At 49.8% G+C, this 21212-nt stretch overlaps 2 protein-coding genes across 3 annotated transcripts in view; both read right to left on the bottom strand.

Moving 5' to 3' along the window:
* Nucleotides 1–10214: 10214 nt before the first annotated feature.
* LOC306668765 (DENN domain-containing protein 5A-like) lies at nt 10215–12488 on the bottom strand. Its single transcript, XM_079152494.1, has 2 exons — nt 11995–12488; nt 10215–11802 (listed from the first exon to the last, which is right to left on the bottom strand). Exons 1-2 carry the CDS (start codon nt 12441–12443, stop codon nt 11382–11384), a joined length of 870 nt encoding a protein of 289 aa, XP_079008620.1. The 5' UTR covers nt 12444–12488; the 3' UTR covers nt 10215–11381.
* A 2669-nt stretch (nt 12489–15157) lies between these two features.
* LOC306645663 (bone morphogenetic protein 8A-like) overlaps nt 15158–21212 on the bottom strand; it is a 35601-nt gene continuing 29546 nt past the window's right edge. For both annotated transcript variants that reach the window (XM_079113607.1, XM_079113608.1), the window contains exon 7: nt 15158–19814. In XM_079113607.1, the coding sequence (XP_078969733.1) occupies nt 19665–19814 (150 nt within the window). In that variant the 3' untranslated portion in view covers nt 15158–19664. The remainder of the gene's footprint in view (nt 19815–21212) is intronic.

Below are 21212 nucleotides of genomic sequence, written 5' to 3'. Positions count from 1 at the left end.
ACTGCCATCTTTTGTTAAGTGATGAATTAGTTTTCAGTTAATGTGCTGAGCCAGCTCAGGTGGGGGGTGGGTCTGATGCTGGCTTCAGGCAGAAAAGTCAAGGAACAAGATGGCTCCTTCCATGAGGGACCACTGTGGGGGTGACCTCAGTGGGGCAGTGCTCTGGGCGCAGACCTGTGACCCAAGCAGCCAGCGTCTGGTCTCCTATGGGGCCTTACCTCTCAGTCTAGTGGTGCCTGCCAGTGCTACCCTGAGTCCCTTTTGATCCTAGACTTAGGTGACTATGATCTGTTACTGTGACCTCAGACTTCATCCCAGCCTCTGTATCCTGTTCATTCCATAAACCAAAGCAGCCCTGATCCCTTAGAGAAAGACTTTTCAAATAGCTGGGGAATTAGGGAAATAGCCTCACTAATGCCGTGTGCTATGATGCTGATTTAAGACCAACAGTGAGGGTCAGGCCAAGGGGTTTTGGCTATAATCACTGCATCTGAAAAGGTGAGGGCAAAAATAATTTAACATAAAACCACATACAACTGGGCATGGTGTTACATGCCTGTAATCCTAGTGACTCCAGAGGCTGAGGCAAGATCACAAGTTGGAGGCCAGCCTCAGCAACTTAAGCCTTGTCTCGAAAAATAAAAGGGCTTAGGGATGTGGCTCAGTGGTAAAGCTCCCCTGCATTCAATCCCCAGTACCAGACAACATACACAAGTTGAGCCGTCCTAATCCAAAGGAAAAGTTATCCAAAATCTGAAACTGCCAATATGAAACTCAAGTATTTTGGATTTTCAGATTACGCTATGCTCAAAGTGGTAATGCAAATATTCCAAAATCCTAGAAATTGTAAACACTTCTGATCCCAAGGATTTTGGATCGGGAATACTCATAGCTAGTAAAAGGAAGAGTCAATCAAGTGAGCGGTAGTGGGCACCATAATCCCAGTTACTTGGGAGGCTGAGGCAGTAAGATCCCAAGTTGGAGGCCAGCCTGGGCAATTTAGCCAGACTCTGTCTCAAAAATTGATTATAGTTCAGTGGTCCGTTCCTGCTTAGCATATGTGAGGCCCTCACTTCAGTCCCCAGTACCACACAGTGGAGGTGGAGGCAGATTAAGAGGAGGATTGATATTAGGAAGGTCCCAAAAGGTTTGGGTGTTGATTTACACCACCTGGCGGGGGAGTTGTACCCTACTTCACCTGGGCACCAGAGGTCCCCCTCTTGGCAAATGTAGCGGGGAAACTCAGCCTTGACATTGGAGGCCGGTCCTGTGCTTACCTGGGTATGCTTTTCTTCAATTGTTATCACAGAGTGCTTGCTTCTATTTGATCTTTTGTGGTTAATTTCTAAGGAGCTTTAGTCCAATTTCTGCTGTGCGGATGTTTAAACTCTAAGACCAAACTGAGCACAGTGGTACACGCTTAAAATTCCATTGACTCAGGAGTCCAAGGTGGGATCCCTTAAACATACACAGGAGTTCAAGGCCAGCCTGGCAGATGCTCTGCCACTGAACTACACCTGCAGTCTTTTGAGATAGGATCTCACAGTTACCTAGACTGGCCTCAAACCTGTGATTTTCTTGCCTCAGACTCCCAAGTAGTTGGCTGTATAGGTGAGTACCACCATGCCTAGCTGAGTTTTATGTTAGTAATTCTAAGTGCTCTTGGTCTTCCACAGCTAAAATAAAATTTTCAAGATTACAAGGACTGTTCTTCCTTTAGTAGTCACCTAACTTATGTAGTGAGGTCAATGTTCTATACACAGTGCTTAGTTGGAAGAGTGATTGTTAGATAAACTATTTTTCCTACTTTTCTGTACTTTTTAAAAAAAATTTTTTTTTAGTTTTTTAATTAGTGAGACAAGGTCTCACTAAGTTCCTGAGGCTAACCTCCAACTTAGAATCCTCCTACCTCAGTCACTGGTCACTGGGTCTGTAAGTCTTGTAAACAAAGGTTATCAAAATGCTTGGAAAGCAACTGAAGGCTTAAATTCTCTAGTGATAGAATTGGATCCTGCAGTGTTTAAACATTTTAATTGAAGAATGTAGCTCAGTGGTACAATGCATACAAAGCCCCGTGTTCAATCCACATTACTAAAAAAAAAAAAAAATTACCTTAGTTCATATATTTATTTTAATACTGGGGATCAAACCCAGGGCTTGTGCATGCTAGGTGAATGCTGTACCACTCATCTACACCCCCAGCTGGTTCTCTTTATTTAAAACAAAATTAATATTCCTGGAATCATTGTTAAATAAAAGTTTTGCTTTCTGAGTGGTATCAGGATATGCCACATTTCCTGTTGTCCACATATTAACAATTCACTTCTACTTTTATAGTAAAACATCAAGGGTTCTCTTTTGCTGAATTTGATTCAGCTGAGCCAAGAAATGTTCCCTCTTTGGTATTTGATTAAGGTTGCTAGGTTACAAATGTGTCCCTCTGTGGATGGGTATAAACTTCCCTGGGACTTTATTGTCATTTGCCTCCGCTAAGAGCAGGCATTTAGGGCCTAAGTTTCCTCGTGACAACTCTCCTTGACTTGGAGAGTTCCTAGGAGGGAACTCTTCACTTTGAGAACCTACTAGTATGTCCACTTCACTGACCAAAATGTAGTGAGGAGCCCAGCGTGGCTAATTATCCATCAGCTGAAAACTTGAAGTCTTCGTATTGGTCAGATCTTGACTGGTTGAGGGAGTTTCCTGGGAAGACTGAAGAAAATAAAGAGAATGAAAGACTAGGCGTGGTGGCACGTTACTCTAATCCCAGTGACTTAGGAGACTGAGGCAGGAGATTGACAGGGTTTAAATTGCTGAAGCTGGTCTCAAGTTAGCCATCCTCCTACCTCAGCCTCCTCAGTTGCTGGAATTACAGGTGTGTGCACTGTGCCTGGCTTTGCGCAGGTGTTTATAACATGCACTCTGTGCTAATGATTTTCGTACCACTAGCCCTAACCTGACCTTTCACATATTTCTGCCTGGTTGTCTCAAGTGTGTCCCAGTGGATTTTCTCACTTCTACTGTTGTCTTAAGTGTGCTGTCGAATTTAATTTTGCCATCCTCTAAATAGTTACCCAGCTCGGTCGCCGCCTGTCATCTCAGGCTGCTCATTGTAATCCACACCTAGTGTGTTACCATATCCTGCAACTTCATCTCTTAAATCCTGGATCTCCTTTCCCATTTGTTCCTGCCAAATCTCCTGTGAATAATGAGGGTAACTTTCTAACTGATCCCCCTGCCGCAGGCCTGCTCTCCCTCCATCCCTAGCAGCCAGAGATCTCTCACCCTCCTCGAGCATTCTAGGGAGTCCCTTCATCCACAGGATTGAGTCCAGTTTCATCAGAAAGGACAGAAGTCTTCTCTGGTCTGAGCTTGCCCCTCAGCCCCATTTTATATTCTAGGAAACAACCTGTAGATACCTGCAAGCTTCTGTTTTTGCACAAGTCATTCCTCTGCCCCCAGCACCCTTTCCAACTTATTTTATGTGACTGACTCCTTTTTTCAAAGCTCAGCTCAGTCACTCACTGCCATCTCTTGGAAACTTCCAAACCCTTCCGTAAGTTCAATAAGTGTCTCTCTGGGTTCCCATGGCCTTGGCTCCTCTGGCATCCTCGGTCCTGGTATTTGCCACATTCTATTGGAGTTCCTTTCTTTTTTTTTTTTTTTTTTTTTTTAATTTATTTTATTTAGCTCTGTATGTGGTGCTGAGGATCAAACCCAGTGCCTCATGTGTGTTAGGTGAGCGCTCCACCACTGAGCCACAACCCCAGCCCTGGAGTTCCTTATTTAAGTAACTTGTACTCCATGCCAGGCACTGTTTTCAGTACTAGAGATTAAACCCAACAGCGCGCTACCACTGAGCCACATCCCCAGCCCTTTTTATTTTGTATTTTAAGAAGGACCTCCTGAGTTGCTTAGGGCCTCACTAGTTGCCAAGGCTGGCTTTGAACTTGAGATGCTCCTGCGTCAGCCTCCCAATTAGCTAGGATTGCACATGTGCCACCGCGCCCAGCTCTTCTAGTCAGTTTTGTCTTAGCACAAAACAAGGCCCTAGGCCTCACTGTCCTCTAAGCGCATAGGCCAGAGTGAGAAGGCCTCCCTTGCTTCCACGTGTCACCTGCGATGGTGCAGCCTAGAGGGGGGGCTGGTGTACATGCGTGGGTCTGCTAACTGGACCCAACAGGCGCGGGGGTCTGAACTGGGAATTGGAGATGATGAGAGCAGGTGAGAAGGAGCCAGGCTTTGCAACAGGCCCCAGTGAGACAGTGCTGGTGTCCAGCTGAGTGCTGTGGCTGCCTCCAGCTTCTGTCAGGCCCCAAGGCCTTCCCATCAGCATGTGTCCATCCTGCTCATGAGAGTTGTATTCTGGGAGTGTGTGCAGAAGAGGACTTGAATTGCTACTTGTGGAGTCAGGGAGTTCCCTTTAGCATTTTCCTCAGCACCTAGGGAAAACCCATTGCAAAAAAGGCCCAGTCAAATCCTCAGGTGTACATGAACATCAGGATTTGGGAAGAATTCGTGCCAGACAACGGTGATGCACGTGGCTACTCAGGAGGCTGAGGCAGGAGGAGTGCAATTTGGAGGCCAGCCTCGGCAATTTAGCAATTTTATGGGACCTTGTCTCAAAAAACAAAAAGGACTGGGGATGTAGCTCAGTGGTAAAGTGCCACTGGGTTCAATCCCCAGTACCCAATAAATAAACAAACAAACAAAAAGGGTTGAGGATGTGGCTCAGTGATAGAATACCTCTGGATTCAATCTCCAGTACCATCACCCCAAAAAAAAAAAAAAAAAAAAAGCACAGTTGGAGGAATTGTCATGTATCCTTTACCCATTTCTTGATTGACTCTTTACCCCACGCTTTATCATTTTCTGCACATCATGCACGCAATTGCATGAACGTATGTTTTTTCACCCTGTACCAGTTGAGAGGAAGCTGAAGTCATCATGCCCCTTGCCCCTTTACTCCTGAGCATGTCAAATATATTTACTTCCCAAGGGCAAGAATATCCCCTTCTTTTTTCTGCCCTCACAGTGCATGCGCTATATTCAGTTCCTCACCATGTCTTCTCACAAGACTTTCGGGATAAGCGATTTTTGGCCAAGAGTCTAAAACAAAATCGTCCCATTCCCCAGTGGATTTGAATGAAAACTGGTATTAAAATCAGGTACAGTTCCAAGAGAAGACATTGGAGGAGAACCAAGCTGGGTCTATAAGGAATTACAGGAAATGGCACACATATTTATGCTGTATCAAGGCTGTGGTTGATCATCTTGTCATGTCTGCACCATCAGGACAGTCGGGAAGAATTAACTGGGAAGGTTTCGGTTGGTTTGGTAATATGTGAAACATTTGAGGAAAAAAAACGAAACAAAAAATATTCCTTCCCATAATCACAGTACAACAATTAAAATCACAAAAGTGAACATTGACACAACACTGTAATCTTATGGCCATATTTAGATTTATCACTTGGTAGTAATTTTATTAGCAGATTTTCTTCTCTGACCAGGATTCATCCCTTGTATTTAATCATCAAGTCTCTTTGGTCTCCTACTTAAAACAGCTTCTTGCCTAGTGTGGTGGCACACGCCTAAATCCCAGTGACTCGGGAGGCTGAGGCAGGAGGATCACAAGTTCTAGGCAGCCTCAATTTAGGGAGGCCCTAAGCAACTTAGCAAGACCCTGTCTCAAAATAAAGAATAAAAAGGGCTGGAGATGTGGCTCACTGATTAAGAGGTTCGATCCCTGGCACCATTAAAATAAGATTAAAAAAAATAAAACAGCTTCTTGGGTTAAGTTGTCTCTTTTGATCTCGATATCTTTGAGGAGAACAGGCCGGTTGTATGTAGGGATGTTTTCGGTGGGTGCTTGCAGATACTTCCTCCTGCTGCGTTTGGCTCTCATGTTTTGGCAGCACCACTGCAGAAGTGAGCACATCCACGGGGAAGCGTGCAATGGCACCTCAGATGTGTTATCTTTGCTCACATAGCTGATGTGGTGAAGGAGATGTCTGCCAGGTTCTCACTGGAAACTTACTACTTTTATGGGTATAAATTAAAAACGAAGAGGTTTTCTTCCTTCTTTAGCTCTTCTATTGTGGGCAGTTGTGTGTTTGCACTAATTTTTTTTTTTTTTTTTTTTCAGTACCAGGGATTGAACCCAGGAGGGCTCAACCACCGAGCCACATCCCCAGCCCTTTTTATTTTTTATTTTGAGATGGGGCCCTGATAAACTGCCGAGGCTGGCTTTGAACTTGTGATCTTCCTGCCTTAGCCGCTGGGATTACTGATGTGCTCCACCACACCCAGCCTGTCCTATTTTGTTAAATATTCCTCATGACCCTTTTTACCCATGATTGTTTGTCTTAGTCTAGCTTTTTAAAATGTTTATCCAGGGGGCTGGGGTTGCAGCTCAGTGGTACAGCACTTGCCTAGCACCTGTGAGGTTCCATCCTCAGCACCACATAAAAATAAATAAAAGATTGAGTTCATCTATAACTAAAAATATTTTAAAAATCAAAAATAAAATGTTTATCCAGGTCAGCCAGGCGTGGTGGTGCATGCCTATAATCTCAGCAACTTGGGAGGCTGAGGCAGGAGATTTGTAGTTCAAGACCAGCCTCAGAAACTTGGTGAGGCCCTGGCTGGGGACGAGGCTCAATGGCGGAGTGCCCCTGGGCTCAATCCCCAGCACCCAAATGAATGAATGAATGAAAGGAACAGTACAAGAATTCCCCTCGTACCACTTAGCACCTTTCACCCAGATTCACCAGCTGTTGACACTGACGTGCGTCATTCCCTGTCATCCTATTCTCTGCATATATTTAGACAGTACAGTTTTTGTAGCTATTTGAGAGTAAGTTGGAGACTTCACCACTGAATACTTCAACTTGTCTTTCCTGAGAACAAGGGCATTTTTAATACTGTCACAGCATAGTTACCGAAGTCTGAACATGAACTCTGCTGCGCCGTTATCCAATCGACCATGCACATTTGGAGGTCCTTGCTTGTCACAGTGCCCTCCTTTCAGAGGCTTTCATAGTGGGGACCCATCCTGGCCTCGCTGGGGAGAGGCTCTGCCCATCCAGCTGGCGCACTTCAGTGGGCCTCCCCACGTCTGCGGCCTCCTTGCTCTCGCCTCGGAGCCCAGCTGCCTCCCCACTCCCCTTTGCTTACCTACCTAGCACAGGACCCTGCCTGCCGGGTTGGGCCCCTTCAAGTTGAGGGACACGGGTGGAAAGGACCAGCAGTCCCCGTGTTGCCTTGGAGAACTCCATCCTCAGCTGAAGCACATCTTTTCTCTGCTCCCCAGCCTTTTCTGTACTCTCCTCTCAGCTCATGGTCTTGCTCCTTACAGAAACAATCAGAAGAGACCTTTGTTTTATACAGGGGATTAAACCCATGGACTTCACCACTGAGTTGCATTCCAGCCTTTTTATTTTTTAATATGGTCTTGCTAAGATGCTGAGGCTGGCCTCAAACTTGTGATCCTCCTGCCTCAGCCTCTGGAGTCACTGGGAGTACAGATGTGCACCCCTGTGCCCTGCAGAAGTCAATTTTGTCCTCCCACAGTGAGATCTACTTCCCAGCCCATGTCTCTCACGCCCTAATCTGCCGTTCTTCCTGTGACAGTGAACTTCATTGACTTCTTTCTGAGGCCAACCCTTCTACTTGATCCTGCCCCCCGCACCGCCCCTGCTTCCTGTTTCCCCCTCTACTCACTGTCACATCCATCAGCACACTGTGGCCTCAAAAGCCTTTGAAAAAATGAAACAACTCTCCCTTGATCCCATGAGCTCCCTCCAGCTGCCACCCCAATTTATTTGTCCCTTTTCAACATCAGCAAAGTTTCCTTTTTTTTTTTTGGTGAGGTGTGTGTATGTGTAGGATGGTGGATCAAACTGAGGGCCGAGGGCCTCAGGCATGCCTAGGCGAGTGTTCTAACCCTGATCCCCCTTTGTATTTTTTTATTTTGAGACAGGGTCTCTAGAAGTTTTCGAGGCTGGCCTTGAACTTGTGATCTTCCCACCTCAGCCTCCCATGTAGTTGGGATTACAGTGGTGCACAACCATGCCCGCCAACACTTAAAAGAGCCACTGGCTGATCCCAGCACCTCAGGAGGCTGAGGCAGGAGAATCTGGAATTCAAAGCCAGCCTCAGCTTAGCAAGGCCCTAAGCATCTTAGTGACACCCTGTCTCAAAATAAAAAATACACGGGCAAAGGGCTGGGCGTGTGCCTCAGTGGCAAGCATCCTTGGTTCAGTCCCCAGTGTCAAAAAAAAAATTCACTGGTGTTTCTTCCTTCAGCACTCCAGGGTGACTTTCCTCCCAGCCCCCACTTCGTCAAAGGCGCCAGCAGCCTCCAGGTTACCCTTTCCACGCAGCACATGCGATGCCCAGCCCCTTCTCCTTGCACCCCTTTTCCCAGCAGCTGCCAGAGCACCTCCCTCCTCTGTGGTTCCCCCCCCCCCCCCGTGGCTGCTCCTCTTCTCTTCTATTTTATTTTTCTGTTTTAATTTTGAGATAGGATCTCCCTAAGTTGCTTAGGGCCTCGCTAAATTGCTGAGGCTGGTCTCGACCTTGCAGTCCTGCCTCAGCCTCCCAAGTTGCTGGGATTACACGTGTATGACACCTCTTTTCACCTTTCTTACTGCCTCCTAAATTGTTGGAGGGACCTGGAGCTCAATCTTGGTTTCTCATTAAATTCACCACCACAAACATACCCGGCATTTTCCAAATAGCCCCTAGGGGGCAGCATCACCCCATCAAGAGCCCCTGCGCTGAGCAATCACATCCAGCACCTGGGCTTGCCCTGAGCGCCCGTTGAGTTGGTCCGCATTTGCATCTTGGGGCTGATGGCCCCCACAGGTTCCTGCCCAGCTGGACATCCCACAGGCCCTCAACTTCGCAGGTCCAGAAAAACTCCTCTTTTCCTCATAGTCCCTGTGTCAGTACATGATGCCTTTGTCCACTTGGCTGCCTGGTCAGAAACTTAGGTCTCATCCTGACTCCTCTCCTGTGTCACACACGTCCCAACCTCTGTCTTCAAGTCATTTCCTGGCCCAGCTGCTGCTCCCCACTCCATCACTACCACCAGGCTCCTCCTAGCTGATCTCCCTGCTTCCATTGTGGCCTCTGCCCCCTCATAGTTGAGTCCGCACAGGAGTCCGAGTGATAAAGCTGCGTGTTTCTGTGCTGGGGGTTGAACCCAGGGCCTCTCACGCATGCTAGGCATGCACTCCATGCCGCGCCACCTCCCCAGCCCTTTCTATATATTATTTAGAGACAGGATCTTGCCGAGTTGCTTAGGTCTCACTAAGTTGCTGGGGTTTTGAACTTGTGATTCTCCTGCCTCAGCCTCCTGAGCCACTAGGATTACAAGTGTGTGCCACCATGCCTGGCTCAGAGTGATACTTCTAAAACATCATTCTCATCACCTTATCATTCTGTTGACAACCTTCCTGTGGCTTCAGTGAGTACAGGATCCAATCCTGAAGGGCTGACCTGACCTGAGTCCTGGTACCTCACTGCCCAGAGGATGGGCTGCACCTCGTCCCCCCACCTCCACGTGGCAGTCATGCCAGGCTCACTCCTGCCTCAGGGCCTTTGTACATGCTGTTTCCTCTCCTGGAGTGTCTTCCTCGGTGTCCTTTACTTCCTTCAGGTGCCACACACATCATCTTGACCTGAGGGTCTATTGCCTGTCCTAAGATAGCCTTTCATACCATCAGATTATTCTTTTTAATCAGCTTCATTGTGTATAAATTTATTCTTATTATCTGTTTTACTTCCTAGAACATCAGCGCCATGAGGGCAGGACTCAGTCTTTCTCATTCGCCATAATATTCTGGAATCATTCCTGGTACATAGCAAATGTGCAATAAATACTTAAATATTTAAAACAGATGTGGACAGGCTGATGTGCTAAGTGTCAGGCACCTGATCAGCTCAGGGCATCGAGGGTGGAATGGGAGCTTGTGGTCTCCATGAAGGGGGGGTTTTCATTGCCTCCTCAAGCTCCAGCCCCTCAGCTCCCACCACACCACGCCCACCTCAGATGACCTCTCCTTTAGTAGAAGGCCTTCCACAGCGCTGCCACCCATTTCTTACACACACTCACACACAGGAGATTGTCTCATGTTCTATTCTATGCACAAATCTCTGTCACTGGGCTTTGCTATTTGGTAGCATAATTATCTTCATTTTTGGAAACATTTTTTTTCAGGTGTTTTATTAAGTGGGCCATACTGTAGCTAGTTTCTAAGTTGCAAAACAACATAAATTTAACAATAATAACATAGCCAGTTAGACTTTGACAAGCTTTTTCTTTCATTAAAAGAAAGAAAAAAGAAAAATACTTAAAACATACAATGGAGGGTTAAATAAATAAAGTGTAAGAAAAAAGAAAAGAAAGACTTGTTAAAAGATGCTTTCGTTTGCTTCTGCGCAACTGTGCCACCAAGCAACGTGATTTTCTGTGCATGATGACAGCACAAAGTCACGTTCTGGCATGTCTCCTTCCCAAATAATACTGACCAAAAGAACAATAAAAAAAAGTGAGATTGACTCCTCAGTGCTTGCTTAGAGGCACTACTAAAAATCCCTTTGATTAGAGCATGGGGCTTTCTGCTCAGCACACCTTTGTGTGGCCCATGAAATCCAAATATCCGTAATAATGTTAATATAGAAAACATTAGTTTAAAAACGATGTAGAATGGCCTCATTAACGCGGCACGGCAAGGAAGCAGAACAGCCCCGCACATGCACCGGCTCTGTACGGGAGGCCACAGGCTCCCAGTGCGTGGCCACGCGAGGGAGGGCACCAGCTTCAAAATAAGCAGCACCAACCTCGCTCCCTCTCCCTATCACTCTTTCACATGAAAGTGTGTAAAAAGCAAATCAGCAAATAAACTCTAAAATAGATTATTTTTTCCAAAAATCCTCTAGTTTTCTTTTTACATTAAGTGTACATCTCTCTGTCCCCTGCAAAACTCGCTTAGGTCCCTTTGGGAAAAAGAGGCAGAGTTGCAGGGAGAGTCTTTCCTGGTCCTGCTGCTGGCTGGTGCTGAGAGGTCAAATGTCAATGGCCTTGACGAGGGATGTCTCCAGCGTGATGTTGAACTCCTGCAATGTCTGCAGCACGCGGATCAAGGAATTGACAAGTGTGTGGTCTTTGATCAGTGCCACATCCTCATACATGTGCGCCATGATGGGACAGTCAGCCAGCAGGACAATCCAATGGTGCAGGAGGTGATCTCTGGCTCCCAAGCACACCAGCATCTGAAACTTCCCATCCTTGCCGATGTTTCGAGAAGTATTATTGATTGCAGTGACAAATCGACAGAAATTCTGGGCCCTTGTATGCCAGTTTTCCTCAGGGACTACTTCATTCTGCTCCAATGTCTCAAAATAGGTTTGTGCTTTTTCCAGGAAATCCCAAATGAAGACGTTTTTGAAGAGCCGGGTGACTTAAATCCATGCTGGAAAGCTTGTTCCAGGGCTGAGACAAGGCCACACTCTCCACAAAGTAATAATGTCAGACTGCCTCGCTCTTTCTCAGGCTTATGGAAGTGCTTCACAATGCCATTGACTGCCTCCCTGATGGACTCCTGGATCTGCCCAGTGTGGAGCTTGGGCTTGTTGTTGGGTGAGATGGTAACAAGCCTCCGGATGACCGGGGACTGCTGCAGCAGCGGGGTCCTCTCATCCACCTTGGGTAGAGATGTGGGCAGCTCCCCAACTAGGACCCGTTCCAGGCTTCCATCATCCATGCCCTTCCCCAACCACCGGCCACAAGGGAACCTGAAGGTCAGGCAATGCCTGTCAGAGCTACCAGTTCCTCCAGTGTCCTTTCCTTTGTTGTTTAGCAAGAACCATCAACAAAGCTGATTCCTGGGGATAAGCTATGAATCCAAGCTGGAGACACCCCCAAAGCCCTGTTTCTCCCAGGGTGTCATCAGAGAAGTCACTTGAGTGACAAAGGTAGCCTAGAACTTGTAAGTATGTCCTGTGGTCTCATTCCTGACCATCACATACTCCACCAGCCATTCGGCATACAGCCCAGAGTTATCATGGCCAATCTGGACAGTAGTGAGCTTCCCCAAGTTCTGGTACTCAAAGGTCATCTCTAGCACGTTCCTGGGAATCTGCAGGATCTGTGTCTCACCCAGTTCTCCTGAGATACAGATCCATGGATTGGCGGTGAACATGGAGCCCCCCAGCTTCTTGCTTGGTACGATCAGAATGTGGTATGGGATCAAGATCGTTGTGAAGACATTGGTGAAGCAGAAGTAATCAACTGCATTGAAAGAGAGCAGGTGATAGAGGAATTGCTCCTTCTCATCATCACACCGCAGGAAGGCATAGCGCTTGTACAACTTTTTGGTGAGCTCGTGGTCTGACAGAAGCTGCTTCAGGTGTCTGGAAAGTAACTTTTTTTCCATAGACAGTTGAACCCATGCTCTGGCCTTTCCCACATCAGTCTTGATTTCTCCCTTGGAAATATCTTTTTTGGGACACAATTTCACCCACTTAGGGTGAATAAATAAAAAGAAAGAAACCCTGTACCCTTTCCCCCTTGCTGCCATCCCCTTATCCCCTGCTCTGGGCAAACACTAATTTACTTTTTGTCTCTACAAATTGGCCTGTTCTAGACCTTTCATCCAAGTGACATCTTACAGAATGTGGGATTTGGGCTTTTGTGAATGTCATCTTTCACTCTGCAGAGTGCTTCTGTGTCATCCATGATGTAGCATGTCATAGTGCTTCTCTTTTGTACCAGGGACTAAACCCAGGGGCACTTTACCCTTGAGTCACATCCATAGCCCTTTTTATTTTTTAATTTTGAGACAGGGCCTCACTAAGTTGCCGAGGCTGGTCTTGAACTTGCGATCCTCCTGCCTCAGTCTCCCAAGTTGCACTACCACATCTGGCTCATTTATCTTTTGGAGTAACTCTTTTCCACCAGATTATGAGTTTCACCAGGTCTGGAGCAAGTGTCCCCAGGGTTCAACAAAGTAGAAGTAGACAATAAGTAGACAATAAGTACTTACTGAATGAATGGTGAGATGAAAAGGCAGGCCAGTATGAAATGTTTGAAATACACTGCTCATCCCGTTTCAGCAGGGAGTGAAAGACAAGGGCCACCTACGCGGGATCCCAGAGCCTGGGCTGCCTACAGAGGGCGGTTCGCGATGCACAGACAGCGTTAGGGGATGGGGCAGGCAGAGGGAGTTGACATCCTTCTCTCCCTGTTTTAATCAGTTATTTCACTGCTGTGACTAAAGGATCCAACCAGCACAATTGTATGGGGAGGAAAAGTTTATTTGAGGGCTCACGGTTTCAGAGGTCTCAGTCCAAGGGCAGCTGGCTCCATTCCTCAGGGCTCAAGGTGAGGCAGGACATCATGGCAGAAGAGTGTGGTGGAGGGAAGCAGCTCACATGGTGATCGGTAGATGGAGAGAGACGCCACTCTCCAGATACAGATACATACCCCAAAGTCACACCCCAATACCACTTCCTCCAGCCGCACCCCACCTGCCTCCAGTTACCACTCAATTAATCTCACCAGGGATTAATTCACTGATTAGGTTAAGGCTGTAACCCAATCATTTCTCCTACAAACCTTCTTATATTGTCTCACCTGTGAGCTTTTGGGGGACACCACATCTAAGCCATAACACTCTCCCAGGCCTGCTCTCCATGGCCAACTCCCGCCCAACACCAATGGCTCTCAGCTCTTTCTGACCTGTGACAAGACAGATTGGCTGGATGGCAAGCATGTGGTATTTGGGGAGATTACTGAAGGTCTAGATGTCTTGCGGCAAATTGAGGTAGGTGACTGGGAAGGGGCTGCTTCCACTCAGGTTCCAGCTGGGGTGGCGTCCTAAGTCCCTCTTCAGTCTCCTCCCTCCTCCCTGACCAGACCTCTCCTGTTCTGTGCACAAAGGCCCAGGGCAGCAAGGATGGGATGCCAAAGCAGAAAGTGATCATCGCCGACTGTGGGGAGTACATGTGAGGTGGCGCTCTCTCCCCACAGCTCGGCTCTTGCAGTGGTGTTTGTGGCCCCAGCCCTTCCTCAGCTTGGAGCAGTACCTTGGTGGCCTGGCTGGGTGTCCTCTGGAATGGTTCCCAGCATGGCTGTGGTCCTGGGAGCAGGTGCAGGTGCAGCCCTCCCTACCACCCACAGCTGTGTGGCCACTGGTGTCCCAGGCTTGTGCTGCCAGGGCCTGCCCTGGGCCCACCTGTGGCTGCTGGATGGTTCCTTTGCTAAAATAAACTGGTTCTTGTACTGCTGCCTCCAGTCTGGCCCCAGGTGTTTGCAGAGGTTGCTCTGGGACAAGCCACAGTGTCTTCCGTGCTGCTGCCTTCCCCTTGAGGCCCAACCCCTGGACAGATGCCCTTTGGGGCCCAGGGCGGGGCAGTAGGAGTAGAACTGCCCACAGTGCCTCTGCTGTCTGCCTCCTGCTACCGGGCAGGTGGGGGCCAGCCACGCTCTGCTCCTACTCTGGCTGAGTAGCAACTGGTTGAGAAAGTAACTGTACTAGATCCAGCAACCGCCCACTCCCCATTCCCCACTGAACCAACAGTCAGGCCTGGATTCCCGCACAGCATCCAGGCCCTCCTTTGGCCAGGCACTGCACTCGCTGCTGGGAAACACAAGATACAAGCCAGACCTGCTTCCCACGCCGCCACCCCAGCTTGCACTCTGGTGCCTTGTTCTGCAGCCTGTGCTGGGCTGGCCTGTCTCCCCACACCAGCTCCGGACCAGCTAGGCCACCTCATGGCTTCACTCCTGTGCTGAGACTGAATCCTGTCAGTCATCAGAAACCTCCTCCCCCAGGCCACCTCCCTGGATCTAGTCTCGACATTGAGATACGCTAGGTGGGGCTGGTTCTCGGGGCCGTGTTCTATTTGGGGGGCTTGAGATTGGGATAAGCTGGGAGGGAGGGGAGAAGCCTAGTGCCCCAGTTCCACTGACCCCTCCACCACCATCCCTGCCTTGGGCACCCTGGGCCATCGAGTCTGCCTTCAGGTGGGGTTTCTTCACTTCAGATGGCTTGGGCCAGCTCCCTTGGCTGGGACCCCAGAAGGGACCTCACTCCTAAACACAGGGGTTCTCTCACTCATGGTGGTCAGGAGGGGCAGCTGAGGCCAGGATAGTGCCAGTTACTTGGGGATAGTGTGACATCCGAGACAGAAGAGGATGACAGGTGCGAAGTACTTGGGCGTGGCTGGTTCCAGGGTGACATGCAGGGCGGTGGCCAGCTGGCCCAAGACTGCAGAAGGCAGGATTGTTCACATAGTCCTGTGAAATAGGGGGAATCTGTGGGAGGAGGTACAGGGAGAGCTTGTCACTGCACCTCCTGATTATCCTGGGATGGTGGGAGCGAGAGACCAGAGGCCAGCAGGAGTGGAGTTATTGGGTGGAGACATTGAGTGGAGCCATTGAGATCACCTGAGCCCCAGGGGAGATACCTGCCCCTGCTCTGGTCACCCAGCTCCCTCAGTGGGGCCCTGTCCTGCTCATGCCAGGTGCTACACAGAGAGAGAGGAAAAATCTCCTGACCCAGAGATTTTGGGCCAGCAGCCAGCCTCAGGCCCAGGCCCCCTGAGCCCGGGTGAGGAGCTTGTCAAGTGAGGGAGAAAAGACAGAATTCCAGGCATGGACTGCTGCTGAAAGTGATTTTTTTTTTAAATAAATATTTGTTTTTAGTTGGAGATGGGTATAATACCTTTATTTTATGTATTTATTTTTATGTGGTGCTGAGGATTGAACCCAGTGCCTCACACATGCTAGGCGAGTGCTCTACCACTGAGCCACAGTCGCAGACCATGAAAGTGATTTTTTCAAAAAATATTTAATGATAGAAAATTTCAAAATACATCATAAAATGAATGACTCAGATTACCAAAATGCCTAGAGTGTGGTCCTAACTTTGTAATAATCCATACGTCACGTGTAAAGACGAATTGTATATGTGCCAAGAAGAGTCTGGGAGGAATTAACACCAGCTCGTGGTGTGATGGTCTTACGGGGGTTTGTAATCTGTTTTCTGTTATTTTCAAAAATTTCCCTGGCATTCATGTCATGTTTTCTTAAGGGAGAAAAAATAAAAAGTTTAAAAAATTTTTAAAAACCCCAAAGGGTCAAATAGTTGCTCAAAGCTTCCCAGTAAGAAGAGAAACCTGTGATGGAAAGTCCCCCTTAGCTTCCTGTGAGGATACAGGGGGCACCACACTCACTAGCAGGGCACAGGTGGGCCATGCCTGTCTCTTAGGAGAGACCCAGTGCTGTCCCTGTGTTTTTCCGGGAAGGTGAGGGTACAGGGATATACCTCATCCCAAAGAGTGGATTTCTGAAGAAAAACACAGTTTTAAGGTAAGTCCAGCAGCGCCTCCCAGGAACATTCCAGAAGGAGAGGGTGGGTGTTCATGGGAAGCCCAGCCAGGGAGGCCCAAACAGACAAGCCCGTTTAAAATGAGATACTCTTCTAAGTGCTCTGTGGGCACATCTGACCCTTGAGAGGTCTCGCAAGGGCACAGCCAGGCCAGGTCCCCTCAAAAGAGCAAGGAGCAGGCACAGGGAGCTCGTGACATGGTCCAAATCACAAGAGCCAGAGCCATGACTAGACACCAGGCCTGTTGACTCCAAAACCCACCCTCTCCTGTCCACAGCCTCCTTTCCTGCAAAATTGTGGGGAATTTTTCTAAAGCACTTTACCCACTTCCCTCCATTAGGCACAAAAAACAGGGCTTCGTATGCTCAGCTGGCAGCAGGGCATGTGCTGTGCTGTTCTTGGGACATCCTTGGGGATTTGCCCAGGCTGAGCGACCTGAGCTGTATCCCTGAGACTCCACTGGCTGCTTCTGGGCCCCAGGTTGGCCTTACTTTTGCTTCTAACATGCAGCCATGACTGTAGCCTGGGTGACCAGAGGCAACCAGAGACCCAGATGGCCTTGGCAAGGAGACTACCCCCTCACGGGCTGCATACCCACTGTCTTCTCCCTTCGCCTGGTGACACCCAGTGGCTGCCTGAGTGGCTAAGGGTACCAGCATTCCGGCCATCAGGACTGCTGCACTCTGCCTTGCTGCAGAAAGAGGGAGTCATGTCACGGGCTTTACATACCTGCTCCCACACCCGGGGTGAGGCAGACTCTGCACCTTTAGAACAGTCATTTTACCCGTCCTGTGCCCCCAGACCAGGTCAAGTCATGTGCTGGGCAGTTGAAGAGACCGAAGAAGTAGTCAAAGATTCCAGGCCTCCACCGCCTCCTCTGCCCTGGCCTTGGGAGTCTGAAAGAGCTGTCAAAGCCCAGAACCCCACGGCTGGGCCTTAGGTCTTGGGAGAGGACAGGGTCACGGTGGCAGAGAGATTCTCTGGCTGGAAGGGCCTTCGGAATGAGAGTTGTGACACCATTTGACCTGGATGTCTCTTAAAGGCACATGTAGTAAAAGTTTAGTCCCTGGCTTGGCTCTACTGAGGTGGGGGAAACTAGGAGGTGGTCTTTAATAGGAGATCTCAGGTTCATTGAAGGTTTGCTCTGGGAAGGACAGTGGGACCAAAGCCTTTCCTCCTCCTTTCTCTCCCTCTTCAGCTTCCCAGGTGCCACAAGCTAACAGCTTTGCTCTACCCCACACTCTACAGCGTGATGGGCTTCCTCACCACAGGCCCAAAAAAAAATGGGGTCAATCAACCATAGACTGAAACTTCTAAACCAAGAACTAAGAATGTTTTGTTTTTTGGCTTTTTCTTTTCATTTTTTCTTTTTCCTTTTTGTTTTATTTCAGATAAGGTCTAACTCTGTTGCCCAGGCTGATCCTGAACTTGTGGGCTCAAGAGATCCTCCTGATTCAGCCTCCTAAGAGTAGCTGGGACTACAGGTGCATACCACCATGCCCTGCTAAACCTTTCCTCTTCTTTAAAATTGATTGACTTAAGTATTTTGTTATAGTAACAGAAAGCTGACTAACACAAGTCCTATGTCCTCATGTCATAGTTGAAAGACTGAAGCAAGAATGAGAAAGGGGATTTTCTCAGACACTAAGCAATTCAGGCTAGTGCTTTGTCCAATCCCTGTTGGCCTTTGTTTGAAGCCTACATTCATGGGTGGAACTCACCACCTTTCAGACAATCTGGACCTACCCTTTGTGTATATGGGAGGGTCTCTTCCTCTGCACTCACATAAGGATGTCCTCTGGGTCAGCTAAAGGGGCTGCTGTCCCACAGCATGGACCCAAACTCTCCACTGCTGCTGCCCTCCCTGGGATCGGTCCTCAGAGGTACAGAGTGTAAACTCCAGAGATGTTCATCCCTGGGCACGTGGGTGGGTCCACTTCTGCTGGGTGTGCTGTGGATGGGGATGGGCCCAGGATATGCTTTTAATGACAGTTCAGGCAGCTGGACTCTGTCTGTTCTGGTAGGTAAATTATAGGCTTAGCAAGTTCAAAATCAAATAAACACTCCAACTCCCAGTGACTGCTCCAAGAGAACAGTGGTTTCCCGGAACAGTGGAAGCTGAGACAAACTTCCCCACCCAATGCAGCCTAATTACCACCTGTCACTCCCCTGGGACAGGGGCCTTTTCTTTGACTCACAGGCCCCAGAAACAGGACAGGGCTGCTGGGCAGCCAGGGTGATGCAAACTTTGACAACCAGCCTCTTCTCGGTTCCCAGACATAAGCAAACACTGACAGTCCTCCCCCTTGTCCCATGCCTGGCCACAGCCTGCCCATCACCATGCCCCAGGTAGAATGGATTGCTCCTCACTGGGGGAGCTGAGTTCATTCTGACTGAGCAGCTTCTGGTCTCCATCTGTGGTTCTGTGCTGAGGGTGTGGAGGGTCTGTCCAGGTGCAAAGGGAGAAGTATACAGAGTGGTCACAGATGGTGGCCACAGGAAAGAGGAACATCGCTGGAGCCATGTCTGTCTCGTTTCTGCTGAGAGGTCCATGTCTGCGTGCCCAGCCCCAGACAGCACCACGGTGGAGACGGCTGTGGGAATCAAAATCCTCCAGGGTTCTTTTCTTCTCTGAGAGGCAGACCTCTAACCCAGCACAGGCCCAGGGAAGGGAAATCACATGCGGCAGAATGTCCCCACTGGCCTCACCTTAGGTCACGAGGCCCAGTCAGCTTGTTCTTTTTCTAATAAGCTAACTGTGCCCATGGGCCAAGTCAGTGGAATCCACTAATATACTGAACTGAGGACATGCACATGCCCAATCCTGCCCCAGAGATGCCAGGTGGTATATGTGGGAAGGGACGGAACCCTGCTGCCCAACTCAGACCCTGTGATAAATGGCACAGCCAGTCTCAGGCTCCTCAGGCCATCCAGGGTTGGCCACAGCCGGGCCAGGGACGCCATGGAAAGGTCCTAAGATAGGACTTCAGTGCAGACCCCCCAAAGCCGAGGCAGCACAGCTCCCGGGCTGCTATGTACACTTGGCCCTTTGATGGAGGTGCGGGGGGTTCAGTGCCACAAATCCCAGGAGAGGGGATGGAGGAGCCTGGCAGTCTGGAGGTGCAGTGTGGCAGGAGTGAGCAGTAGAAGCAGCCCCCACCCCACTACAGTGATCTGTGACCACATTTGAGGGTCTCCTGCATTCGGAGAGGGGTCTGATCCTGATGGGGAGGCACAGCAGCAGCAGAGCAAGTTGGCAGGGCCTCAGTGGCAGCCGCAGGCCTTGACTACCATGTTGCGGTGCTTGCGCAGGATGACATTGTTGCTGCTGTCATAGTAGAGCACAGAGGTGGCGCTCAGCTTGGTGGGCGCACAGCACGCCTTGGGGACTGCGTCTGGCTTCATCAAATGCACCTGGCCAGAGAGGAGACACGGGTGGGGGGTGAGCTCAGCAGCCTCCTCCCAGGACCACCCCCCCCCCCCCGTCCCTGCCGCCTGCGCGGGCCTGTCTTGCGGCTCTCACCCGCTTGCCCATCGGAGCTCACTCTCCACTGCAGGCGGGCAGGTTCCACCAGGCCCCCTGCCCTGCCCGCCACCCCAGGACACGCAGCTGGGCACCTGGCACTGCAGTCCAGCCCCACACACCTGCTCCTCAGCTCTCCGGGTTCCCTGCCACCCCTACTGCATCTACCGCCCCACACAGGGACAGCATGTGCCGGGCGCCCCTGCAGCACCACTTCCTCGGGCCTCCGCTTCCCCTGCTTTACACTTCTGCTCTGTCCCCACGGAGTCCGTCCTTGGCTGTGCACAGGTCTGTGCCCACTCCAGCCGGTGGGGACCGGGAGTGACCGTGGAACGAGTGGATGAGGCCCAGAGCCCGGGTTTGTGGACTTCATGATGGCCGACGATGCGGCAGCACTGGAACCAGGGGCCAGATCCCTCCTCCCTCTGAAACAGCTCGCACCCTCCCAAAGCGCTGGGAGACCAGCTGTTTGCAGCCTCCACCAGCATACTTATCCTGGGCTGGCCAGGAAGAGCTGCCATTTATGCTGGACCCCTCACAGGACCCACCCAAGGGGCCCCAAAGACAGCACCACCACCCTTGAGGGGAGCCAGAAAGCAAAGGAACCTGCTTCCCTCCTCTGTGTTTGGCCGCTCAGCTGGCCTGGGCCCTCCAAGGTCCCACAGTGCTGCTGACGGGGACCTGGATGAAGCTGTGTGATGGCACCTGTCTCCCTTCTCCTGGCCTTTGTGCCAAAGCCCTAAGTCTGAGCCAATCCGCTAGCGAGGACTGTCACAGACACTGCACTAGTGTGGGGACCAGAAGCCTCTGGAGGGATATGCAGCTGGACTGGAACCTGGAGGCTGCTGACCCCCACTTTCCATCTACAGGCCACTTGACAGGACCCAGGAGACACCAGCCTCCTATGCAGTCCAAGGTCCCTAAGTGGCTGGAACCTGAGAAGGCCCGTGAGCTGGGACACGGGAGAGAAGTTAGCACCACAGGATGCTGGTGCTCTTTGCTCCTCCCTTGAGCCCTGAGCTTCACCAGGTGAGGGACACAAAGGGAACTGACCTTTAGTCCATCAGCACCCACAGACTGACTTGTGGAGTGTAAGGTGTCATCCATTCAACTCATTGTTTTTATTTTTTGTAAAGGGAATTGAACCCTGGGGTGCTCTACCACTGAGCATCCCAAGCTCTTTTTACTTTTTATTTTGGGGCAGGATTTTGGTTAACTTGTCCAAGCTGGCCTTGACCTTGAGATCCATCCTCCTGCCTCAGCCTCCCGTCACGGGGATTAAAGTGTGT

Source organism: Sciurus vulgaris (genome assembly GCF_902686455.1).
Source record: "Sciurus vulgaris genome assembly, chromosome: 1".
NCBI classification, from domain to species: Eukaryota; Metazoa; Chordata; class Mammalia; order Rodentia; family Sciuridae; genus Sciurus; species Sciurus vulgaris.
Note: the sequence above shows the minus strand (reverse complement) of the source record. Positions and strands in the feature narration are given on the sequence as shown.